Raw genomic sequence first — 24,854 nt, 5'->3', positions numbered from 1 at the left:
CGAAGGGGGGAGACGGAGGGGGTCCGTCATTTCCTCGTGCGCTGCCCGTCGGTGCGGGCCGCGTGGCTCCGAGCGGCCGTGCGAGGAGGCGTTCGGCGGCTGCGATAGCTGCTTTGCTTCCTAGCGCTAGCTTCAGCACACGCGTCTTCCCAGCTTTGCCAGCAGCTCGATTGATCTGTGTTTTATCCCGTGTTCTGGCTAAGCGCAGAGCCGTGCCTTTGCCCACTCAGCGTTTCTCAGCTTCCAGTCTGAGAGCTTTGGGAGCGTTGGGACCCCGTCGAAGGGATGAGGGGAAGCCGCTGCGCTGTCTGCATCGCGCCCTGCCGTGCAGAGGGCCAACAGCTGCGGCAGGACGTTAGATAGTACTAAAGTAACGGTAGATAACTATGAAAAAAGTACTCTTACTGTTGTTACTTAGTGGTGACTCAGCAGAAAGTACCTTCATAATTCTTGTATCTGTTGCAGTCACACGGTGTTGGTCTGGTTGGGGAAGGCTTGCACCCAGGTCTGGCTGCTGGCTTGGTTTTATAGCTGTTTTTTGTTTTGTTTTGTTTTGTTTTGTTTTTTTCATGAAGTTTTCATGAAAGAAGACAGATTTTCAGAGAGACTTTTGAAGTATCGTCTACTCAGTGTGTAATAGAATGTGTTCTGAGTGAATAGATGTCTTTATGTCTCTTACAGAACTTTCACAAGTCATATGCTGCTTCGTTAGCTGCTGCAGGAATAATAAAGGTAAGGTGATTAAAGGTACGGCTTCAGGCGTGTGGCGTACACTGAATGAACTCTCTGGAGATAAGCTCTGCTCTCAGGGTTCCTCCAGTAGTCATGCTCACATTTTGTCATACTTGGCTTATGGCAATTCCACACATTCTCAGGACACAAGACACTTGTTCCAGTGCTGTTTCTGTCAGTGTTTCTGAACTGAACTGTTTTATTGATTGATATGCAGAGCACTGCTAAGCATCTCTGAAATGGAAGGAGTGTAGGGAGAGAGTGGAGTTTCACCTAAGCAGAGCAGCTGTTGGTAGCTGATAAAGCATGTTGATTTGAGATAGCATATACTTCATTGTATAGACCTGAGGGCCTTGGCTCAGCAGGATTGTGCTAAAAGCTTCATTAAGCTTAAAATTAGATTTGTGGGGGGAACTGGGGCAATACTGGGATATTAATGGAATCACATTTCAGCAAAGGAAAGCTCTAAGTCCAACAGGAAAAAATCTACTGACAACTTCAAAGCTTAAGCTCCGATCACTACATCATACTACTGCTGCCTGAGTGATCTGCCTAGAGTTGGTGTGCCTTTGTTAGTCATGCTGTACGAAATTCTGTGGGCAGGGTAAGTTTGCTTGAAGCTTGTTTAATATAGTTTGAAAGGTAAAGATGGCTGAGCACGATACTGGGAATTCTGCAGGAAAGACTGAAGTCTTCCCAGCCTTTGTCACAACTTAGCCTGGTTCTCTGAGGTGGGTGCTTCTTTAGCGGTTCTGTTGGGTTCTGGCCGTCAGATCTTAGACTTAGGGCACTAAGCAGCCATCAAGTGTTGCCATTTGGTAGGCATTCTGATCTCTTGCTGTGGTTCAAATCATATTTTTAGTACATTGCTTTCCAGAGGTGTAACATTTTGTCCTCGAGGGTGCTGAAATATTCCAAAAACACATGGTTTGCCTGCTCATCTACTTAAACCTTTCACTACAGAGAAGTCTGAGGTCTGGAGCCCACTGCTTTTCTGCGTCCCAGGGAACTCTCCCCTAAGGAACATGAGCCTCGGTGCTAGTGTTGATGTTCTGGTTTGTTGTTGTTGTCTTGATTTCCCTACACAGGCTGATCTAGCTGAGCTGGTTGATCAGCTTTCACTTTGGTTACACCGGTTGTTATTGAGCTGGGGCTGTAGCCCTGTGAGGCAGTAGTAGCCATAGGTAGCATAAACTTGACAGGCCGCAACTAGAATCATTTGGGGAAATGCTGAGACCCAAACTGTGTCTGATTTATGTAATGTGTAGCTAATAAGGCTTAAAGTACCATTGTCCTTGAGTCTCCTGTTTGAATACATAGTGACTAAAGTGTTTATGTTGTGGTAACTTTCCTGGCTACTTCTTGAGTATATCCAGACAGTCTGTGGTAACATCTGACCTGTAGCTGAGTAATAGAAGAACAGTGGACCTCAAGGAATAACACAATTATGATGACAGTGTGTCTGTGCATGTACAGTAGATGTCAGTTTGACTATTGAACTGGAGTATCCAAGATCCCTAGGAATTGAGTTATTTCAGCTGCCCATTCTTCCTCCTTTGACATTAACGCACAGGGAGAAAGCCATCAGGACTTTCATTCCCACCAGTCTCTTACACTCCTGCAACACCAGAGCAGGTTGCCCTACTCTCATGGGTCCCCTATTAATTTACATGAGGGTGACTCGCCCATGACCCAGTGTTTGCATACTTCTGCATGTGATGAACTGCTGGCTGCTAATTTTTCCTATATTTCATTGCTGATAGAGTTTTTCCATGTGAACTTGTTCTTCTAAAGCATCAATCTGTGACTTCGAGCAGAAGCGTGCGCTGTAGCTACAGTTCTCAAGCTAAAATCAACCTATTAATTTGAACCCAGTGGAGTTTAGTGAAATAACTGCCATCCTTATCCTGATGAATCCTGATTTGAGAGCTTCTCAAATAATCTTTCAGTACTAAAACATGGACAGAACTTTCTGCTCTGAATAAGAGTCTGCAGTGTTTGTTACTTGAAACAAACATCATTGCTGGAGTCCAGTCCATTGGGGCTGGATCAGATTAAGGCATTACAGATTAAGGGTTGGCATTATAAAATTTGAATTCTGGGCACCTGGTTTTCATGGAACAGAATTAAAATCTTAATATGCTATGCAGCACAGGGCTTGGATTGCCTGAGATGTCTGTCAGGGAATGCTGCCTGTTCCAGTTGTGGCAGGAACACTGCTGGGCTCAGGCATGTCTGAAGAGATGTGTAAGTCATGGCTGGAACAAAGCCACAGGTCGTTTTCATAGATGCAGGGATTTGTAATACCTTCTTTAAATGCTTAACTTTTGCTGCTGCTTTCAAACCTTTTTGGCACAATGTGCTTACAGTCCTTTTCTGGACAAAGCTAGAACTGAGTCCAGTTGCTGCTTCCTCACATTGATGTTTAGCCCCACGTATCCTGCTCACTGGAACAGTGCCCTAGCTACAGAGTTCTGACTCCAACATTGTTTTCTAATACCTTCTTTTTTTCTGTTACTTTCCTTATCTCCTGTCTCTGGTCTGTTTCACGGTTCACCATGGAATTTTGCACAATACTTATTTGCTCATTTTCTGATCTGCATTATGTTTGTGTTTCTTTGTTTTTCTCTAGTTTCGTGTTTAAAATTGGTGCTTATGATCTTTTGATGTTGCAGTGCTCCAGATCCTGCTGTACTTGTGTCCATACTACTAACAGATGACCTGGGGCTTTTGTATTTGTACTGAAAGTACATTCTTGTAAAAGGAAGTCAGGCCAGAAAAATAACTCGATGAGCCTTTCTTCTTTTCCTTTGATGGTCCTCACCCAGGGATTCATATTGTTCTTTCAGTTCCTTGGTCATTGTGTCCTGTTTGGGTTATTTCTTGAAGGAATCCATTTGTGCTGGGAATCAGTTGGAGGACTCTTCTACCATCTGTACAGATTGATATTTTTACTGATCTGGTATAGATGACGATTCGATAGGTGGATGCCTGGCCTTCCTGTGTGCTTGAATGGTGAGCACCACTATTTTCTTAATCTTCTTCTCGCAATATACGTATCTTCAGTTCTACCTTAAAATGCTGCTGATTAATGAAGACCTCATCAATGCTTCTGAAAAATCAGTGCTTCAGTAGACTCATCAAATCAAAGTACAGTGGTGAGTGCAAGAGTTTGGCAGGTTATTTTATCATTTTTGTTCCCTTCACTGGAAAACCTTCCAACATATGAAGGTGTTCATCACAAACTGATAATGAGTCAGTCCAAGACAATTTCTGTATGTTATCCCATCTTAACTGCACTGTTGTGATTGTGGAACCACTTTTTTTATGTGGATCAAGTTTAGTAGGTACCAAAGAGCAGACATACACTGTGACATACTTGTTATATGTCAGCTGTTGTTTAAGCTCTCAGGAAGCATTAGACATTTCTTTTTCTATGAGCTATGTAATCAGCCACAGAAGAAATGCTAAGGCATAAGGTGAGTCTGCAGGCGCTGGTGTGAAGCTCTGAAAAACCTCTGTCCATCTTTGGTTTTCTTACTGTGAATTTTAAGTATTTCAACAACAAGCAGCATTGGCCATTGCACACTTGTGGCCTTTGTGCATAACCCTGATGTCAGAAAGTCGAGGAAAGTCATTTCCACTGACTGGCAATCTCCTCAGAGCGTGAGGCAACACCCTTAAGTACATAGGAGTCAGGAAGACGCTATCGCTTGGGTAACAGAATCTCAGCCAATTAGCAGTTGCATAAACTGGGGCAGAATATGTCATAAGTCAAGTCCTGCTTGCTGCTCATACAGGATTTAGTTTGGTACCTAGTGCACAACATACCCTGAAAGTCTGTGCTATAATATCAGCTGACAAGGAACTATCCGTTTCTTCTGAATGCATCCTCATGTGAATGCAGAATTTGAACTTCTCTCTCAAAACTATAGGAAGAGAATTGCAGCTTGATTAAATAGCTATCAGTACCACTTCCCAAGAGAATATCTGCCCTGTGCTGGAGCTCTACATTGGCTTTTTCAGAAGCAACAGTTCTTTGGGAATTTCTTCAAGCACGGCACTTGTTGTACCCTGTTCTGCAGAGGGGCAAATCCTTTCTGAAAGCCCCAGGAAGAGAACCTCCCTACAGGATCCTTGGAAAATTCAAATCCTTTGTTAGTTAATAAGAGTTATTTCATGCCTTGTTGTCAACCGTGAAACTGGAATATCCGTTTATACATTTGAAACCCTCTGTTTTCTTCCCTCTTTCCAACTCAGTCATTTATTCCTGTAACCGCGGTGTGATTCGCTATCCTCCAGCTTCCCCTCTGGCTTCAGACATTTGCACTATAAATATGATCACTGAAATTATTGTGGTTATAAACAGCAACCTTCTGCTTTTTTTTTTGTTTGTTTGTTTATTTTTAACTTGATGTAGTCAGTTAGGAAGCTAGTAGTGTGTGCGTAAACAGGTTTGATGAATCAATCTATGATAGGAGGACTTGTTGGGTGCTTTCTCTACTGAAGAAAGTGCAGCATGTAACTGTACCCCGCTACATGATCAGGCACTTGTTTGTTGTGTGCTTGTTCCACTTGGCTAGAAGAAGATGGATGAAGAGTACCAGGTCATAAACAGTTCTAGTATTCAGCTGGAGACCATTAGTATTCCAATGCTACATGCACTGTAGAAATGATTCTGGATTAGCTTGTTATGTTGATCCATGTTTTCTCTTCTGATCAGCATTTGGATGGCTGCAATGAAGCTTGCTCCAAAGCAGTTTTTTTGTCAGTGGATTTCCCCCACAGAAGTGAACCTAGCTAATGGTTACCCAACCTGAGGTGCACAGAGGGCTGTGCATCCTTATCAGTTGGCACAAGATCAACAAAGTGGTCTTTGGCCATGATACCATTATGATTAACTTGTCTGATTTTACTGTCTGTAGCTACTGCTTTTGGAGTTCAAAGGGAAAGTTGTGAAGGGGTGGATATCGCAGATTCATACCCAATGTCACTAAAGCCACAAACACAGAGATGAGAATGATGTCCTCGAGAACCCGTGTAAATATGATCAAAGCATATACACTGGAAACAAGCCATCCCTTATCTATATCTGGCAGGGGAGACCAGCTCCTCATAGTGCCACAGGCGTCTGCCTTATGTGAAACTGATTAAATAGCTCAATCACAGGTTTCCAAAATGTTATCTTGTTGACAAGTATAAGATTGCTGTTTGATAGGATATAATGTTAGATACTAATAAATAATCTATGGAATAAATCTTTAGAGGCTAAAGTCCCGAGTGTTATTTATTTACTTTTTCTCTAAGGAGCATGAGGTATAAAATATCTCTATGCACAAGGGGTAAGTTTCATAGTCTTTTTAAAATTATCTAGCTAGTTACTGTTTTCTGAGACAAGGATCTCAGTGCCTCACATCTTATGATTACATCCTTTTCACTGAGTAAAACATCAGTTTGTTAGGGGAAAGTTATGCTGAACACAGCAGTCTGAGGCAGTGAGGCTGTTGCTGCTGCTGCACATCCCCAGGTCCCATGAGTAGGCACACAGAGCATACACAATATATTTATATGTGTGACCAGCTACATAGATTAGACAGACAGCACCAACCATCTCAGTCTCCTTCTCTGTTTGAGTAGGAAGGAGGTCCACATTGATAATAGGTATAAATTAATAGATATGTCCATATATGTTTGTATCTCCAAGGTGGATCCCTCTAGCAATTGCACTTAGACACTGAGGTCCTGCTGCTAGCTGCTGCATCCCTGTGTCCCCAGTTGCTGCCAGCTGGTCACATATGCCCCAGAGCCTCCTCCAGTTGCTGGAAAAGTTATCTGTATACACATATGTTTGATCAGGATTCTCCAGCTCCTGATAGCTGTCCTGCACCAGGCCCCACTGCTCTCATCCCCCAGAGTGGGCCCAGACTCCCCTCGTCCCAGTGCTGATCCCTGTGCTGCTCTGGGCTTGTGCAGTTGGGCTGAGAGCTCCTGTGGTACAACTGGAGTGGGTGTCCAGAGGAGCTTTTGACACATATGCAACACTGTGTATGCAGGCATCTTCAACCTTTCATGTGGAAAAGAATGGAAGTTTTCTGTCTGAAAGCTGGATTGGTCCTGATGGTTAGATTTTTTTTTTTTAAAGTCTCCCATGAAAACTTCTGCATTTCCTTCACCAACACAGCGAAAGCTCTGTTTGGTTCACAAGTTATTTCTGAATTTGTGAAGCTTTACCAGAAGACTGCAGTTCTAAGACATCTATTCATTAGTGTATTTAGTGGGAGTAGCAAAGGAGAAACAAGGATGATAAGTGCAGTCCAAGGAAACTAAGAAAACCCATTCTGTACAACCCCACCCAGTCATTTTACATCTGCGTTGTGCTTGTTCAAAAATAATTCAATTCTAGCTTGGTATCATTTTATAATTACTTAAGATGATAAGTAAAAGGGCATAAGGGCCCTGAGGAATGAGGTCAGAGAGAGAAGAAAGGAATGAGAAAAGTCGTGGTTCTGAAAATTGGCTCCTGGGATTTTAGCAACAGACCCTGCAGTAGCTCTGCTCTTCAGTGCCCCTTTGGTGGAGCGTGTTTTCTGAAGAGTGAATTCCACAAGCCCTTTGGCTGATGGCAGTCCCCTTTGTCTGTAATCTTAAAGGTTCTTAAATACTTGATCAAACTTGGAGTTCCTCAGCACAGATGCATTTCTCTAGTGTAATACTGTATTAGTAATTTCACCCATGCTTTTCCAACTTCCACCAGAAGGAAGGCTTTCTGCTCCTTTAAAACAGGCAGGTCAATGGATCTGTCGTCAAACGCCTTGAGTTGTAGTAGGCAGATTCAGGTACATTCATGTTAGATACACGAGGTTAGTAACAGGAGTGCCCCATTCTGAAATTATAACCCTCTTAAGGCTGTGATGGTGGTGCAGTATGTCGTTCTTCATGTCTCCAGTTTTTTGTTTTTTTTCTTTCATACATTGTATTTTGAATATAAGGAACAAGCAAGTATCCGCTGTATGTGTTTGAACGTCCACAATAACCAAATATAGTTCCTTATAAATTTGATGGCTGTATTCTCATTTATGTAAACTGGATCAAAAATTACTGTCATCTGCAAGATCAGTGTAGGTGGCTTTACAACTCTTCTTTATCACCTATGATTGTGAAGAGAAGTGCTTGATTACTAGTGATGGTGTTATAAAGTGATATTTGCTTCCCTTTTTTTTTTTCTTTTGACACCTTCAATTTGATAGTAGCAGTAAAGACATAAGAACAGGTCTTTATCAGTCAGATAAAGAATTGCTAACTCTTAAGTCTTTTGCATACAGCTTTTAGCTACTTTAGCTTAACTTTTATCTGCCTGATAAGATTACTGGCAGCATTTCTTAGCAGCATGTTAATTTTATCCTTGCTATGAAGTTCAAAGGTTGTCCAAGAACAGTATTCCACTATTAAGTAAGGCTCACAAATGCTGGAAGATCACCTTTCTCTTCCTTAAGCTGAGGGTCTGGGAGTTTTCAGAAATCAATGTGTAATGCTGTGTCCTCGTGGGAATGACTCTCACTATTTTTCTTCTTCTGTGAGCATGCTGAGAGTGAAGACCAAGTCTGAATTTGTTAGTCCTGTATATCTCTATTGGCAAATCATAATATTGGTGGTCAACAGACATTTGGAGGGACACAGAACTAGTCACAGAATGCCGCTCTCTCTGAACTCCTCAGCTACTCAGTGGACAATGTATATTATCTATTATAATATTGTCTTTATCTGCACAGCTTCTTTCCAGATGATTAAATCCCAGCATTTACAGGTGCATGGAGTAATTTCTCTCACAGGCAGGACTTTGTGCTTCCTTGTGTTGAACTCAGTGAGGCTCCTGCCTGCCCATTTCTCCATCCCATCAAGGTGCTTCTGAATAGCATAGTGGCCTTCTACCACTCTTGCTTGAACTCCTGTTTATTGGGATGGACAATTCTAGAATTTGGAGGAGGTGATCTTCAACAATCAGCCAACTCTCTAGGATCCTTCTCTCTGTGACCATATCCCATGGCTCTTCCAAGGCCTGGGACTGTGATTCAGCTATATGTCTTGTTCCATTCAGGATCCTTTTAGTGAAGCACTGGAACAGGTCATCCTGAGAGGTTGTTGATGCCCCGTCCCCAGAGACATTCGAGGTCAGGCTGAACAGGGTTCTGATCTTGCTGTAGGTGTCCCTGGTCATTGCAGGGAGTTTTTCCAGATGACCTTTAAAGGTCCCCCTTCCAACTCAAATGGTTCCATGATTTGATGATCCTGAGCTCCCCTATCTCATGGGCACTGCAGCCAAAGCTTCTCCCAAGCTTCATGTTTCTGACAAGTTCTTCCTTGTTGGTAAGCATCAGGTCCAACAGGGCACATCCCCTTGTCAGCATCTCCATCACCTTTATCAGGAAACTGTAATCACTGCATTCTGGAAAGCTTCTGGGTTGCTTGTGTTCTGCTGTGTTACATTAGGGCAGTTAACATTTCAGTTATTTTAGAGTTCATGCCTGTCTCACTGTCTGGAACAGAGCAAGATGTGTAATGGGAAGTGGTATTTGTGGGTAGGTAAACTTTGGTGCAAAAAAAAAAGTGCTACAGATGTATATTTGGCTAACATCTTAATATGGAAAGTAATTGCTTGCAGTATGTGATAAGATACATCTGGTATCATGAAGGTGGTAGAACAATCCTGTTCTAATGTTGACTGGACTCAGATTTGAGAGCAATAATGTGAGAAAATAAAGTGTCATTCAGACTTCTCAGTGACTTGAAACTATGTAAAGATGGGAAAGAAGCTTAAAATGCATTTCAAGAGTATATAAAGCTAACATGAGCCTTGAGTGGAAAGTTCTAGCACCTTTGTCAGACTAAAGGCTCTGGGAGTAATATTGATGCTGGGCAGACTGTATTTGCTGAATCAGGACGTTGGACTAGTCGTGGTTCGCTTTGAGCATTCAGGTGGAGCTTGTTTAATTTCTGTGCAGTAACTCTTTTCTAGGAAAGTATTGATGTGCAGTCTAAAACAAAGTACCTCTGGGTTAGCTCCCTTGTTTAAAGGCAAACATGTGCTTAAACACCTTGCTGGACTTGAGCCCAAAGATGTAGTTCACAATTAGGGCTTTACCCTATTATTTAAAGGGATCAAACCATATGTAACATCTCTACCCAGATTAGAATAATCGTGGTAAGATTCAGTTTAAAATACATGTATTTTTTCCTTATTAATTCACAGTGTATCAAAAACATCAGTGTCATCTCTTCTCAAATTCTGGGTTACAAGAATTTAACTGAAATCCATCTTTTATTTTTAAAGGCAGTTTGGAACTCACTTTTTCCTAGGCTTCACTTCACTGTATTTGTGTGCACTTTCTGTCTTTAAACGTAGTGGTAGCCAGCACCCCTACTTAATGATGTAGTGATTCTGTCGTTCTGCTCCCATAAACATGGGGTACAAGATGACCAGGGGTATCACCCTGGAGAGAAGAAGAGTCCAGGAGAGCTCTGAATTATGAGTCAGAGTTCAGATTGTGAATAACAGTGATTCAGAGTTACGTTTATAGAAGTAGCCACCACAGGACTAAGTAATGAGCAGAGCATGTAGCATGTTCAGGTGTTTATGGCAGTGGCACCCCATTTTAGTGGGTGTAGGACTGAGAACAGCAGTATCATAAAATCATAAAGTCATTAAGGCTGGAAAAGACCAGTAAGGCCACCTAATCCAACTGTCAGCCCGTCATCACTGTGCTCACTAAACTGTGACCCAAAGTGCCATATCTGCACTTTTCCTGAACATCTCCACCATCTCCTTGTGCAGCCTGTTTCAATACCTCACCACTCTTTCTGAAGAAACCGTGCCTTGAAACAACAGTTCTTTGAAAGCAGTGAATTGTATGTCCTTCAGATACTTGCTGTCTGGAAAAAGAAGCCTCTGAAAGAGGGAAGAGGGAGCAGGGTGGAGGTGCAGGAAGCACTGGTTATCTGGAAAAGGAAGTAGCTTTTCATTGTTAAAATTGAAGTTCTGTGTTCTGGAGATGGGTGTTACAGTTTGTGAGTAAGCAGCAATAAAATAATCTCTCTTCAATATTCGCATTTCCTTTAGAAGCTGAGGAGGAAGAGGGCAGATAAGCCCGAACATACCCTTCCATTTTTGCATTTCTGCAATTATTTACAGAGTAATTAATGCAAAAGCTTTCTTTACATAGGAGAAGCATAAAAATAATGGTTTCCCAGTAGTAAAGATAATGAGTGTAATTTTTTTATTTACTGTTGCTGACCATCTAATTAGTGCTTTTAAACTTTATTCATAATTCTGCTACCTGGCTCGTCAAAGTGCACTCTCAGAAAGGAAATTCCAAATGAGAGGTTCAAACAGCAACGTTCACTGACCAAACCTTTTTTCTCTATTGCCAGGTTTTGCCTTGGAGACTGTAGAGCTCTTCTTCCTTGGCTCCTGTTCAGTGAGATCAGCTATGGAAGATGCTCAAGAAAGTGGAGGCTGTCTTGAGCAAAACCAGAAGTATTGTGTAGAGAGACCAATATATAACCAAGAGATCTTGCAAGGACAGCTGCACAAACGAGAAAGAACACATCAGAGTTTGAGGCAGAAAATTGAGCACTCTTGTCGGTAGGATTTTGCATCTTATCTTTGTTTTATTGGTTAGAACCATTCTAATTCTCTCTTCTTTTCATACACATAGGTGGTAGTTCCTTCAAAGAAACCTGCAAGATAGAAGCAATAGTTCTAGTTTGATTATTCATCAAGACTGTGATGAAGCTGTATACGTGTTTTTATACGTAAATATGTAACTGTATTACAAACTGCTGGATAAACTAGTTGAATTACATTCATTAAAGTGAAAAGGAAAAATATGCAGAATAGGAATGCAACACATAAATTCATAGGACCCAGAAAAAGTCTGTCCTTTTTATGTGGAAATACAGCCAAATTTGCACTTCACATGAGCATTTCACGGAAGAGTTGGAGTAAATGACAGCTGTGTAGAACTTAAGTTTTTAGCTAAATGAGGATGTAATAGAGGTACTTTGAGCTTTTAACTAACTGCCTTGCAATCTAAGTATCAGATGGTTACATGTAAAATGCCTTTAACTGTGCAACTCTAGCTTCATAGTGCCTGAGGATAATGAAGAAAAGCTTCTTATACTATAAGTTTTCATTATCTTTATGTTTATCAGTGCTTCATCTGCAGAGTTGACTGTTCCTTGCCAGAATGTTGTTCTGCCTGACTACTTGTCTGTAAAATATTTGTGTCCCCAAGATTTGATGCTTAGAGATCTGCTTTGGTTAACTGAAGGATTATTCTAATGATATTGGGGCACCTAAATCCACTCCCAAAGAACGTCCCAAGTAAAAATTATGTAGTCCAAAATCTACAGAGGAGAGGGAATTGCAAGAAGTGTGCATGATTAGTTTTTCCCTCTCCTTAACAATAAATTTCTTCACTATGCCATTTAGTCCCATGGCAGTTTGGGATTATTAACAAATTTCTGCAGTACTCTCACAGTTCCTCTACACAGAGGAGCATTTATATGTTTGCAGTGTTATATTTTTACGCAAGGTTAAACTTTCTTACCACACTGGAATCAACATATGGTGCATGGTAGTGCTGGATAGAGATATTTCTTGGCTCTATTCAGTTGTCATTGGTCAGGGTTTCAAAAGGTTAATAACTGCTGAAAGACACAAGGATCAGTATTGCTAACTTCAGTGCCTTTCCTTTCATGGTAAAGGAGGACTATATTCTCAGTTAGTTTTAAAATTAGTGTATTGGTAAAAGTGATAGTAAAAAGAACTAGTAAAATAATTTAGGGGGAAAAAAAGTGTCATAATGTCAAAAGTTATGATAAAAAATATAAAACATCCAGACTGTAAGTAAGAATAGGAAAAAACATTACAAAGTATCTTGAGATCTATGAGGGAAAAACACTATCTGAAAGCAAGTTATCCTCAGGGATTGTTATTAGACAAATGATCTCAGACAGAAGTGTTGTGTGACTGCCCCACTGTGCATAGACTTGAACAGTTTCACTTCCTCAGAATTCCAGCCTCACAAGATAAGGCCAACATGTGATAAAAGGCTGAAGTAACCGGAGTCATGATTGTTTGTGCTTAAGCTTTGTACAGAAAACACTGTAATCAGGAATCTGAGTCTGTGCTTAATGGAGTTGTTTTCTGCATAGAGAATAAAGATCTTAATTTTTTTTTTTTTGAGCTGCTAGTGTCTAACTTTTTCTTTCTGCTTTGTCTTTTCAGTTGTTCTTCTAAGAAAGCCAAGTCTCATCTTTACAGTTTCTTACCAATTTTAAAATGGCTTCCCCGTTACCCAGTGAAGGAATACTTATTAGGAGATATTATCTCAGGTATAAGCACTGGAGTTATGCAGCTTCCTCAAGGTGAGTATCTCTCTGTATCTATTCATTCTCTGCTTTTCTTTTTCTGTGTTTGCTTTTATGCTAGTGATTGGCTTCCTGAATGGGTGCCCATGAAAATGGCATGGGTCTTTCAGGTGTGTGTCTGGAGGTCAGTACAGCATTCAGCAGACCAGTCAGTAAGGAGGATGCCCTCAAAATTGCACGTCACTGTAAAATATACAGTGAACTCTGAAAGAATAACTGTTTAGTTTAAGTGCATGTTTAAACCTGTGCTTAATGCACCTAGTTATCTTCTTATCTCCTCATCATGAAAGTTGTTGGAAATTCCCCACAGAGCGTTGCAGTATCCAATGGACGTAATAGGAATCATACTTCAACAGTAGTTCTGGCAGGATATTCCATAGAAGAGCAACTGTTGTAGAGTAACCAAACTAAAATAATTCAGAGAAGAATGTGCAAGAAATCAGAGACTTCTGTCTTAAGGATAGAAGCCACCAGCTTAAGCTACTACCACCTATTAGATGCATCACTTATTAGATACATCTCTGCACTGATGTAGTAGTGGACAACAGTTGGCACAGTGAAAATAAATCGAGAGAAACTTACGTAACAAGAATGAAAATCTTTGGACTTTCTATTAAGTTAGTTGGACGTTTCACACCTAGTACAGCCAGGCTTTTAAGCTGGAGCGGACTCTGTAGAAAAATAAGAGGGAAACTATATTCATTGTTCTTTTTGTTCTTGGTGACTGGGCTAGTGAAGCCTTTTGTTAAGTCTGACACTATCAGCAATTTCAGAAATGCTGCACTGTTAAAAACTGGCATCATTTTTATTGCATTGTATGCAGTATGGGGTGCCATTACTTTCTTGGGAATGGCAACATCATGACGACAGCTACTGTCCCAGTAGTTCTTGGATTAGAGAGGATCCTTGATTTTTTTATAGAGCCCAGTCCAGCAGGATCCTCATGTTAAGGATATTAAAGTATACATAAGTTTATATAAGTTTAATTAAGCTTTGGCTTATTTCCTATTTCTGCCTCACTCATTCCCCTTTAGGCTGAGGCAGGTCTGAAGAATGAGTCTGTAAATCTTAGAAATCTAGATTTTTATGGGATGATCCATTAGGGTAATGAAATATCCTAACTTAGTGCAATTGACCTTTTTAATTTTGCAGCTTACCAGATATATGTCTTTTTTTTTTTTTTTTTAATAATTAAGGATTCTTCCTACACAAACATAAACATCACGTAGCAGGGGGGTTGAAACTAGATGATCATTATAGTCCTTTCAACCCAGGCCATTCTATGATTCTATTCTATGATTCTATCTTAAACAGATCAGTGCTGTGGTAAACTGTTAGAGAAATCTGTCATGCATTAGGCACAAACATCACCATGTGTATACTGAGGCACAGTTTATGTGATGGACTAGATAAGGGCACTAAAATGTAAGTGGTCAGCAGTGAACTTTAAACTTAATGTTGTAACTTTGTTTTAAACTAAACATTATTCTTTTCTTCAGTGATTGCAGTCATACCCTTGAACTGCTCTTGATCTTTCCCTTTCTGAAAAGGCATAAGTTGAACTCCTGTTTTTCTGGAAAGGATGTCATTATGGCAAGAATGAGGTCAAAGAAGCCTGGGAATTTTGCCAGGTTTGAGCAGTGAACTCCTCTCATGTCAATATCTCTTTATTTCCTTGGCACTGACGATATTTAAAAAAATGCCAGTACAAGTGAAAAGGAAAGAGAATAAAAGGCTATTCATAGACCCACCTTCCTACTTTGACACCACTGTTTTTTAGTTCTAGCCACTTTTACTGGTAAGTTCATTGCAATATTAAAGGCCAGGATGTTATGGTACAGGATGTTCTGTTGATGCTCTTGGTGTGAAATAGCCCCTGGGACAGAGAGTACATGTGAGGTGAGTTTCAGAAGTACTTAATTAAAAGCTCATTGCTGCAAGAGAATAACAGTATCATCAGTCCAGTTCTGTTAGGAATATGAATTCTTGAATTGAATTGGTAGGTCTCAGACATTTTGGGCATCAGCAAGTCCCTGTGAGCTACTGCATTGTGCAAGACTACTTGGATGGCACAGAAAATTCCTTCCTGGTCTGTTCTTTTAGGATAATCTCGTGCTTTGTCTCTAGATTTAAAAATACATTAATAGAGAGGTGTTATAGAGTGTCACTAATTCTCCTTTATGGGCAAAGCACTGAATCCTTTAAGTGTGATGGACTTTTGAACTTTTCAGACTCAGACTGGAGCAGTTCACCAGAATGTGGTAGCAACACACAGCTTCTTTGTGTGTTGTGACTCTGCACTTGTCTAGGTGAACTGGAGAACAAATCAAGCCAGGGTACAGCATGTCATACAGATGTAAAACTCATGTAAAACTATTGGATTTGCTGAACTGCTCAGGACGGTTACTCTCCATATTATGAGATGCACACCATTTGCTAGTGAGCACAGTCCCATGGTAAGCACTCATGCAGTCCCATGGAGTGAGAGCACTGTGAGAGGTGTTCCTCCCTGGCTTCCCTCAATGCTGTTTTCCCACAGCTTTATCCTCATGCTTGCCAGCTCCATCAACAAATGGGAATATTGTGGATTGCACTTAGACTGCAAGGGATTGCATGTCTTAATAACAAAGCAATTTCATTTACTGACTATACTGGAAGGAATACGGACTGTAAGCTCTTTGTCTTAATGGATCGTAAACAATGCTCCCTTGTTTCTTATACACTCAGGAACATGTTTTATGGATATGTGAAGCGTTATGTAATCCCACACATTCTGGGAAGAGGAGAGGAAGAAAGTGTTTGGTCAGTTGTGAGATGCCATGAAAATCATGTCTGATTAAAAAGGAGGAGAAAAATTAAATGTGTTCTGGATTTATAATGATGGAGTGTTCACTAATTTTTTGAGAACAAAAGACACAAAATGTGTTTGTTAACTGTTTTGAAATACTTCCAACCTCAAAGACACGTGCACACAAACAAACATACTCATGCACATCTGCAGTGCCTGTAGTTACAGACTTGTGGTTTCCTGAATTAAATCATTCAAGTTTCTGGGCACTGTCTTAAAGTATTATGTGTATTTATTTAAGAATATTCTCTGCAAGACTTCTCTTTACCTGTGATAAATCTCTAATGCTCATATTAGATGAGTTCAGCTTCAGTAGACTTGAATCCTTTTGCTTGAAATTGTTTTGTTCTGCTAACATACGTATTTGTGTTTGTTTTCTAGGTTTAGCTTATGCTTTGCTGGCAGCTGTTCCCCCAGTATTTGGCCTATATTCTTCATTTTATCCTGTCTTTCTGTATACTTTTTTTGGGACCTCCAAGCACATATCAATAGGTATAACTGTATGCATAACTGAAATTCTTTGTGTGTTTGTGCCTAGCAAAACTCTAAAAATTAACTTATATAAATAGAAAGTGTAGTGGTTTTCTGTAAACTCACATTTAAGTGAATAAGCGATACACAAATGTGTTGAGCATGAGCAAGTTTTTTTATTGCTAATTTATCTATCCTGCTTAGGAAAGAATAAAGAGCTGGGGGGAGAGGGATGTGGTTACGTCTGAAAACGTGTGTTATGAACTCCTGAACTATGATTTCATCTCTGTTGTCAACCATCTGTCTGGCCATGGGTCTCTAATTGCATAATAGAAACTGAGATAGAAAAATGGATGATGTTTTCTTACCATAGAGGTCTGCATTCAATATCTAAATAGCTTTAGTGATGCTGAGTACTGGAATAACTTCTGGGATTAAAAAAATATGCTATTTAGATGGAAGAATCTATTATCAAATAATTCCATGGATCTTTGCAGTAGTAAGGAAGCCTATAGTAGTAAGGAAGAACTGTTCCTTACACCTGCCAGAATTTTAACTTATTATTTTCCTTTCCCCCTTATTTCAGGCACTTTTGCTGTGATTAGTATGATGGTTGGTGGGGTTGCTGTGAGACTAGTGCCTGATGAAGTGACCTTTGTAGGCTATAACTCAACTAACACTACAGATGCCTCAGATTACTACAGTCTTAGAGATGACAAGCGCGTACAAGTAGCTGTGACCCTCGCCTTTCTTTCAGGAATTATCCAGGTATGTGCATACATACCTGTTTGTTGTAAGAGCTGCTGCCGGACTTACAGCTGCAAGGGGCAGCGGATCTTAGTCAACAGACTTATGCTTCAGTGTGCTGTGTAGAATGCAGGCTGCTTCACGGCAGCCATGTAGCAGAAGTGGCTTGCAGAGAGATGCGTGGGAAGCAAGTCTGTGTCTGGGCATCTTGGCTTGACTGGCAAAAACAGGACCTCCCCTTTCATTTTTTCCTATCTTGTCAGAAAAGAACTCTACATGATGTTTCATAAATGCATACAAGCACCTGTTTACTTGTGTCTTGTGTTGTACCTGCCAGTTGAATGGAAGATTTGGTGCATTCATGGCTACTTACTGAAACGAGGTTATGAAAGGGCCTGGTTCAGGCCTGCCTCATTTGGTTTGGGGATAAGAAGATCTGTCTGCTATGTTGTGCTGAGATTCAGATTACAATGAGAGTCACACGGTTCCCTTTTCTCTTCTTCATTAGTTGTGTTTAGGCTTCCTTCGATTTGGGTTTGTCGCCATCTATTTAACAGAGCCTCTGGTGCGAGGATTTACTACTGCTGCTGCAGTTCATGTCTTCACATCACAGTTAAAGTACCTGCTTGGAGTAAAGACTAGCCGATACAGTGGACCCCTCTCAGTTGTGTATGTAAGTAACTACTTTCACTAAATATGCAAATGCCACGTTGTCGTGGTCTAGTACTTACGTCCTTTTCTATTAAAAAAAGTATTTTGGCACTGAGTAGAACAGTGCCTTAGTATTCAAAACTGGGTATCAGATCCTTAAGTGTTAAAGCAATATTTGAGCATCTTAAAGTGTATCTTGGGTGAGAATAAATCAGCACACTCCAACATGAGCAGATAAAACTCATTGGAATGGGTCTCTTATAGGAAAACATCTGTTCTCCTAGTGAAAAAGAAGCCTGAAGCTTTGTATGACACGTTTTACTGTAAACCAGAGATGTTTTGCAAAAGTAGGAAATGTTGTTCTCAGAACCTTGTCCGGTCTGTATTTCTTTAATTTCACACACTGTTCCTGATGGCTGTATTCTTCATTTCCTGTCTGTAAGCTGTTTTGCAGTGTGACTGGACATAAAGTGCTGTGCCATCATAAATGTACCTGTTCTTTAAAGCAGTGGAAGAGAACTATTTTTGAAGCAAGGCACTCCGTGTAAAAAGTACAATTTATTAAAGACTATAAACATTAGAACTGATTGTTTGGAGCATACAGTGATCCAGTATTTGGCATAGCTCATACATAGCCTTATTTTCCACACACCTTCTGTCTAATGCATAACATTACAACATTTGATTCATAATTATAGAAGAGAAACTATGCAGAGTAAAGCTGTTAATTGGTTAATATGATTTCAGTAAATCCAAATGCTTTTGTTCACTTAAATTTAAAATTGACAGTTGTACTTGGAAAGAAACTTAACAGATACCTTACACAAAGTATTGTTTAAAGGGACATTTCTAATAGAAATCATAACCAAAGCATAAATTAAAGCTTTAGTTATGATTCCAATTAGAAATATTGACAGTGACTGAGCACTGGCTCAGATGCCCAGAGAGGTTGTGGTGTTTCCTTCTCTGGAGATATTAAAAGCTACCTGGACACAATCCAGGGTTATGTGCTCAAACGGAACCTGCTTGAGCAGGGAGAATGCACTAGATGACCTCCAAAGATCCCTTCCAACCTCAACCATTCTGTGATTCTGTGATTACTTTTCTTGTTGTTACGAACAACAGAGTTGAAATGCATCTAGAACTGATTTACCTACCATTCTAGGAAGCTCCAAGTTTACATAATCAGTGTTCCAATTTTGCAGACAAAAAATCTTGAGTAGAAGGATAGGGAAAGTCTGAAGTATCTATGAGATCCAAAGCTTTTAAACAGATTGAAGCTTTTTTATTGCTGAGCAATCAGTATTTCAGTATTTCAGTTCAGTGGTGAAGGCTGTAGGAAATGTTTCTTGGAAATCTTTCTTGTGTAATTGCTCAGATTCAACAAACCTTTTGGAAACAGGGCCACACAGGATTGCTAAATTATTTTGCTAAATAATTACTTGCTGAATTTACTGTTTAGTTCAGTAATATAGATATGAGAATACTAACTGCCAAACAATTCGGAGGGAAGGTGTGCATTCAAAGTGAGCTGCCAGGACTCTGATAATATTCCGGTAGTTGCTGTAATTCTCCTAATATCTAATGCAGGATATGTGTCTCTTCTTTCAAAGACCTCTCCAGGGGTCATTTATGTCATCTTTTTAAAATGCTGTGGAAGAAGATGGAGTAATGGTTAAAGGATTTATTTACCCTCTAGTAACTTTTGTGTTTCAGAAAGCTTCCTTTTCTAACACCCTTTCTAATAGTGTTTTTCAGCTGAAAGAACTTTGCAGTAATGGCCAGTTGTTGCAAGATTGTTGTTATTTAATCACATTGCTATAGTAACTTCAGTGGTGGTATCAGCAGCTTTATCCTTTAGAAATGGCTTTTGCAGCTCTGAATAGATGTGACTTGCCAAAGAATACTTGAAGGTATTAGAAGAGATTGGTATTTACTCCTTTCAGGTCGATGCCTGTATGAAATATGTGTGAAAATGCTGAGCATAAGAGATTTTGGACTTTTCCCCCCATGATAGCAATTGTTCTCAAAGTTTTGACCCATTTGAGTAAGATTGATACTATAAGTGGTTGCGAATCTATTTCCCTCATTGAAATACTCTGAACTTCTGTATTTTGTTGGAACAGTGGGGATTTGGGTGAAGCAATGATTGGCTGCAGTTATAGATGTAGAATAAAAACAGCAGGCAAATACCCTAAGAAAATAAATTTGAATAATTATGATCTTCATGGAGATACTCCTATTGTCTTACAGAGCCTAGCTGCTGTGTTTTCAGAAATAACAACAACCAATATTGCTGCATTGATTGTTGGATTAACATGCATTGCTCTATTGCTGATTGGCAAGGAAATCAATCTCCGCTTTAAGAAGAAACTGCCAGTTCCTATTCCTATGGAGATCATTGTGGTAAGTCAGTTGTGAAATTCTGTAGCTTAATCATATACCTCTTCTAAAGTTGTAGAATTGATCTCATTTTTTATCAAGTCTTGTGGGGCTTTCGGGTAACTTCTGTGGAATGTAATTTGTTTGAGACTTGGTCCAGTTGAGAGTTTGGGTGCTCCTGAGATTTAGGCACTGATGTACCCAAGTTTTAGGCAAGAACTCCCAAATAAGAATTGAGCTTTGGCAACTGAGTGAGTCTCGGCATGACATGCCTCTGAGCAGCATGGAGTACAAGAGTTCAGAATCCCCTCCTGTTGAAAGGTGCTTACAGATGCCTGTTCTAGAGATTCTGCAGGGCTTGCTTTCTTTTTAAAATGCAGTGGTAGAAAGAGGAGCAGGAAACAGCGGGACTTGTTCCTTTCTCTATTTCTGAAACTGCTCTATGCATGGATTTTAGTGTAGTTTTTAAAAATACAATCAGTCCTGCAGTCAAGTATCAGACCATCTTACTAGTCCACATCTCACATTAACTTTCACCTTTAAAAGTGTTTGGATTTAAAAATGAGTTCTCAGATAACTAGAGCTAGCAAACAACCTGCACAAAATCACAGCCAAGGGAGTAGCTGAAGGCATGGATACAACCTGCATGAGGAATGAAGAAAAGAGGTGCTTCTCAGAGATGATGGAGGAGATGCTTTAGAGTATTGTTTAATAGTAAGGCAATAGCACCACAATCTTAGACCTGTAGCTTTCATTGCTCCCGCACCTGTTATATTTGCATACTCTGCACAAGAAAATATGGCAGTGGAATCCTTCTCTTGCACTGAGTTTCCTAATACATGCTATTCTGTGGTGCTATTTGCATTTCCCAATACATGCTATTCTACCTGGGCTTAGCTCAAGCAAAGGGTGTTTGTGTGATTTGGATCATACCACAACATGATCCATTTAACTGTCTCCAGCAAATGAAATCAGCAAGGGTTGAAGGTGATGAATGGAAAACTTTAGAACTTCCTCCTTTTATCTGCTTCTATAACCACTAACTCTTAGAAAACTGATTGACAAATGAATGTTATCCTTTGTGTATTACTTACAATAAGCTATTATTCCTTCAGACATATTTATCTCTTCTTAGCCCTTCATGCATTTGCGGGTTTTTAGGTCATTATCGGCACAGGAGTTTCAGCTGGAATGAATCTGACTGAGTCATATGGAGTGGATGTTGTTGGGAAAATTCCTCAAGGGTAGGGGTGTTATATTCTCATTCAAACTATACCTTTTTCATATTACGTGTAGCTTTTGTTATAGTAATTGTAACCATTTATTTCTTCTCCAAGGTTAAGTGCACCATCAGTTCCTGAGATTCAACTCATCCCAGCAATATTTATAGATGCAGTAGCAATAGCAATAGTTGGATTTTCAATGGCTGTATCTATGGCCAAGATCTTTGCCCTTAAACATGGTTACACCATTGATGGGAATCAGGTAAAAGTATTTGAATTTTTCTATGGAAAATGTTCACTGTCACCTTCATTTCTTTATTAAAGCAGAAAGACATATTGGACAAGAATGGGTTTTTCTTTCACTGTGGAATCAAGTTTTTGGCAGCCTACACAATTAAATGCCAGGAGTTATTTTAAGCTCTTGTAGCTCTGTTTTAATGACTAGTTACACTTATACCTTTGTTTTGGGAAACTTTGGTTAAAGTTGGACGTGTGCACAAATAATAATTGTTGGGACAGTCATTACTTAGGCTACTTTCCTAATAGGCGCCTGTTTTACTTCTGCATTCCTTCACAGTGGAACATTGAGTTCCCATGTGATAATGTATCATCTTCTGTACCAAAGAACTATTATATATGGTTTTAGAAATTCCAGTCATGTTTTACTTTTTATTTATCCATTGCAAATAGTTGGTTTGTTTCCTGTGGGTGGTAATATAGTTGTTGTTTGTTTTATTCTTAATAAATAGATATTTTAGAGTAGAAAGCAGAGAACATTATTTGTATGATAAACATTTTTGATGCAATTTTAGCATTAAAATTCAAGTTATCCATGAGTTGAAAAAAATTCCTAAAAACAAACAATTCTATCATTCATTTTAATTTTCAGTCTCACTAATCACAGTAACGCTTAAGGATGAGAAATGTCTCCAGCACTTTATCAAATACTTCATTTAACAGATGATTTAATGTGCATTAGCTTGTACTTGTGGTTCTCTCACATGTACAAGGTATGATAAGGTAGCTATAAAAGCACTGTAAATAAGAGGTAGTTGTTATTATGTATGGATAGATCCACCTTCATACAGTTGCTAGGCATAACTGCCTCTTGTTTTGTTCTGATTTTTTTTTAACACAGGAACTTATTGCATTGGGAATATGTAACTCTGTGGGGTCGTTTTTCCAAAGCTTTCCAATCACTTGCTCAATGTCCCGGAGTCTTGTTCAGGAAAGCACTGGTGGGAAAACTCAGGTATGTAAACCCAAATTTAGAGCCAAAGCTTGCTTTCTTTTTTCCTTTTTTTTTTTTTCTTTCCAATTTTTGTGCTCCAAAGCTGAAGACTGGAGTTTCATTAGACTGCCTTTCTCTGCCTTGGCCAGAAGAAGTAACTGCAGTTTCCCCTGTTTCATATCCTGTCTGGGTCAGGATAGGAGGCTACATGACAGTGAGAATGGACAAATTTTGTGGGAGGGATCAGAAATGACTCAACCAGCCTTTTGGGAAGCACAGGAAGCGTTAGCTCATGAGTAATACTGCCCTTTTGGGCCATTTCTGGCTATTCAGATGTCATTTCTTGCTTATTTTGTTCAGATTGCAGGTGCACTCTCTTCAATTATGGTTCTGTTGGTAATTGTGGCAATTGGATACCTCTTCGAGCCACTTCCACAGGTAAGGTAGTTTTGCCTACTAAGCACTGCATGTTGGTGAACAGAAGCCAGCTAGTATTGCTTACAGCAGAGATTATGGAGTGGTTGATAAGTGAGCAGTCAGTTAGAGCTTGGTTCAGAAACCCTTCAATTTTGTGTAGATTCTTGCTGTAAGTTAGATTGACAATTAATAAATATTTTGAAAAATACAGCATGCTGTTGTTTTGTTATTGTTTTTAATATTGAGCATTCTGGACTCTGGTTTTAAGACATAAAATTAATATCTTCAAATGATTCCACTTTTTTTTTTTATTTTGCAGGATAGGAAGGCTGGAAAGTTAAATGACAGTTATAAATCAGCTGGAGAGGGTTGGGGTTTGGTGATGGCTCAGCATAATGAGTTGAAGTAAAACCAATTTTACTTATTTCTATTAAATTTTATTCATGTGAATGGATACACACTGATTAAAAAAACCAACATGATTCTGATGACATGCATGGGATGATATACAATTCCTGTTTTGCTGTTTTTTGTTTGTTTGCTTTCTTAATACGAGATGTATATTGGCTCACACCCATAAGAATTTTTACAAGATATTGCAGAGAAACTTGAATCTGAGATTACAGCTGCTTCAAGTACTGCAGGCATTATAACTGCAGCAGCCTGAAGCTCAGGGATACACGATTTCTCTTGCTGGGAAGGAGAGTAAATCAAATTGTACTGATTCTGGCTTGCCATTTCTGTAACAGGAAGAAAAATATATCTCCACTGAATACTTGAAAAGTTGTTTTTTAAGCTGAACATCTGCAGTAGACTTACATCAGTTTTATGAGAACAGAAAACAGTTATTTTGGATGCTTTGAAGCAGGTATCTTTTGCTTCTGAAAATAACATTTTTGTAATTTTCCTAGACAGTGCTGGCTGCAATTGTAATGGTGAACCTGAAAGGAATGTTTAAACAGTTTGGAGACGTCGCCCACTTCTGGAGAACCAGTAAGATTGAATTGGTGAGTAATGGACAGCTCAGAGCATATATTTAACTGTACTAAAAGTTTTGCTCCTCCCTATCCTCCAAAACAGTGTAGAAACTTAGCAGGGAATTACAAATTGCATTGTAAGACATTAAATACCCTTGGAGAGTGATCTGTTGCAGACAAGAACGTTTTTGTGCTTGTTCAACAGCATTTAGCTCAGGTCAGGAGTAGTTTAGTTGTGGTAAAAGCAAAGCTTTTGCAGTGTTGCTATAGGAACTGTACTGAAGGCTGTAGTAATGTCTGAAAGGAATTTGAAACACAGAGTAACAGAAAACTACATGAAAGCATTTGTCATCTTCTAAGATTAACCAAAAACCTGTCCGTAGTGATTTTCTGGATTAATGTTAGTTTGTTACTGACTTGAAGTAAGACGATTTGTGATTTGTAGCAGTGTGCTTACTTCTGGGGGAACGTGGAGATGTGGCAGAGACCTCAGTGTACTGACAGATAGGTAGTACTTGACCCCATGGGTCAGATACCCAACCTCAGGAGTTAATTGCAGCCATATATATATATGAGGATTTCCAAAATTCTGGACAACCACAGAACTAAATCCTTGAGATCATCAGAATAAAATGGTATGTCCCCATTATTGGCTTGAGCTGCTCTTTGAGATCTGTGAAATAGTTCTGCTGGCTCAGAAATGCAACTAGTTTCTATATGGTATGGCACTGAGTTCTTCCTTTTTT

General features: G+C 39.6%; 1 protein-coding gene across 1 annotated transcript in view; it reads left to right on the top strand.

Annotated features, from left to right (window-relative positions):
- The first annotated feature begins 627 nt into the window (after positions 1 to 627).
- The window catches only part of SLC26A5 (solute carrier family 26 member 5), a 31,964-nt gene continuing 7,737 nt past the window's right edge, over positions 628 to 24,854 (top strand). The window contains exons 1-12 of the mRNA XM_003201893.4: positions 628 to 732; positions 11,158 to 11,371; positions 13,019 to 13,158; positions 16,391 to 16,501; positions 17,067 to 17,248; positions 17,736 to 17,900; positions 20,132 to 20,284; positions 21,422 to 21,504; positions 21,598 to 21,745; positions 22,622 to 22,735; positions 23,075 to 23,152; positions 24,043 to 24,138. Of these exons, the coding sequence (XP_003201941.2) occupies positions 669 to 732; positions 11,158 to 11,371; positions 13,019 to 13,158; positions 16,391 to 16,501; positions 17,067 to 17,248; positions 17,736 to 17,900; positions 20,132 to 20,284; positions 21,422 to 21,504; positions 21,598 to 21,745; positions 22,622 to 22,735; positions 23,075 to 23,152; positions 24,043 to 24,138 (1,548 nt within the window). The 5' untranslated portion in view covers positions 628 to 668. The remainder of the gene's footprint in view (positions 733 to 11,157; positions 11,372 to 13,018; positions 13,159 to 16,390; positions 16,502 to 17,066; positions 17,249 to 17,735; positions 17,901 to 20,131; positions 20,285 to 21,421; positions 21,505 to 21,597; positions 21,746 to 22,621; positions 22,736 to 23,074; positions 23,153 to 24,042; positions 24,139 to 24,854) is intronic.

Source organism: Meleagris gallopavo, chromosome 1 (genome assembly GCF_000146605.3).
Source record: "Meleagris gallopavo isolate NT-WF06-2002-E0010 breed Aviagen turkey brand Nicholas breeding stock chromosome 1, Turkey_5.1, whole genome shotgun sequence".
NCBI lineage: Eukaryota > Metazoa > Chordata > Aves > Galliformes > Phasianidae > Meleagris > Meleagris gallopavo.
This window is presented reverse-complemented; position numbering and strand designations above follow the sequence as displayed.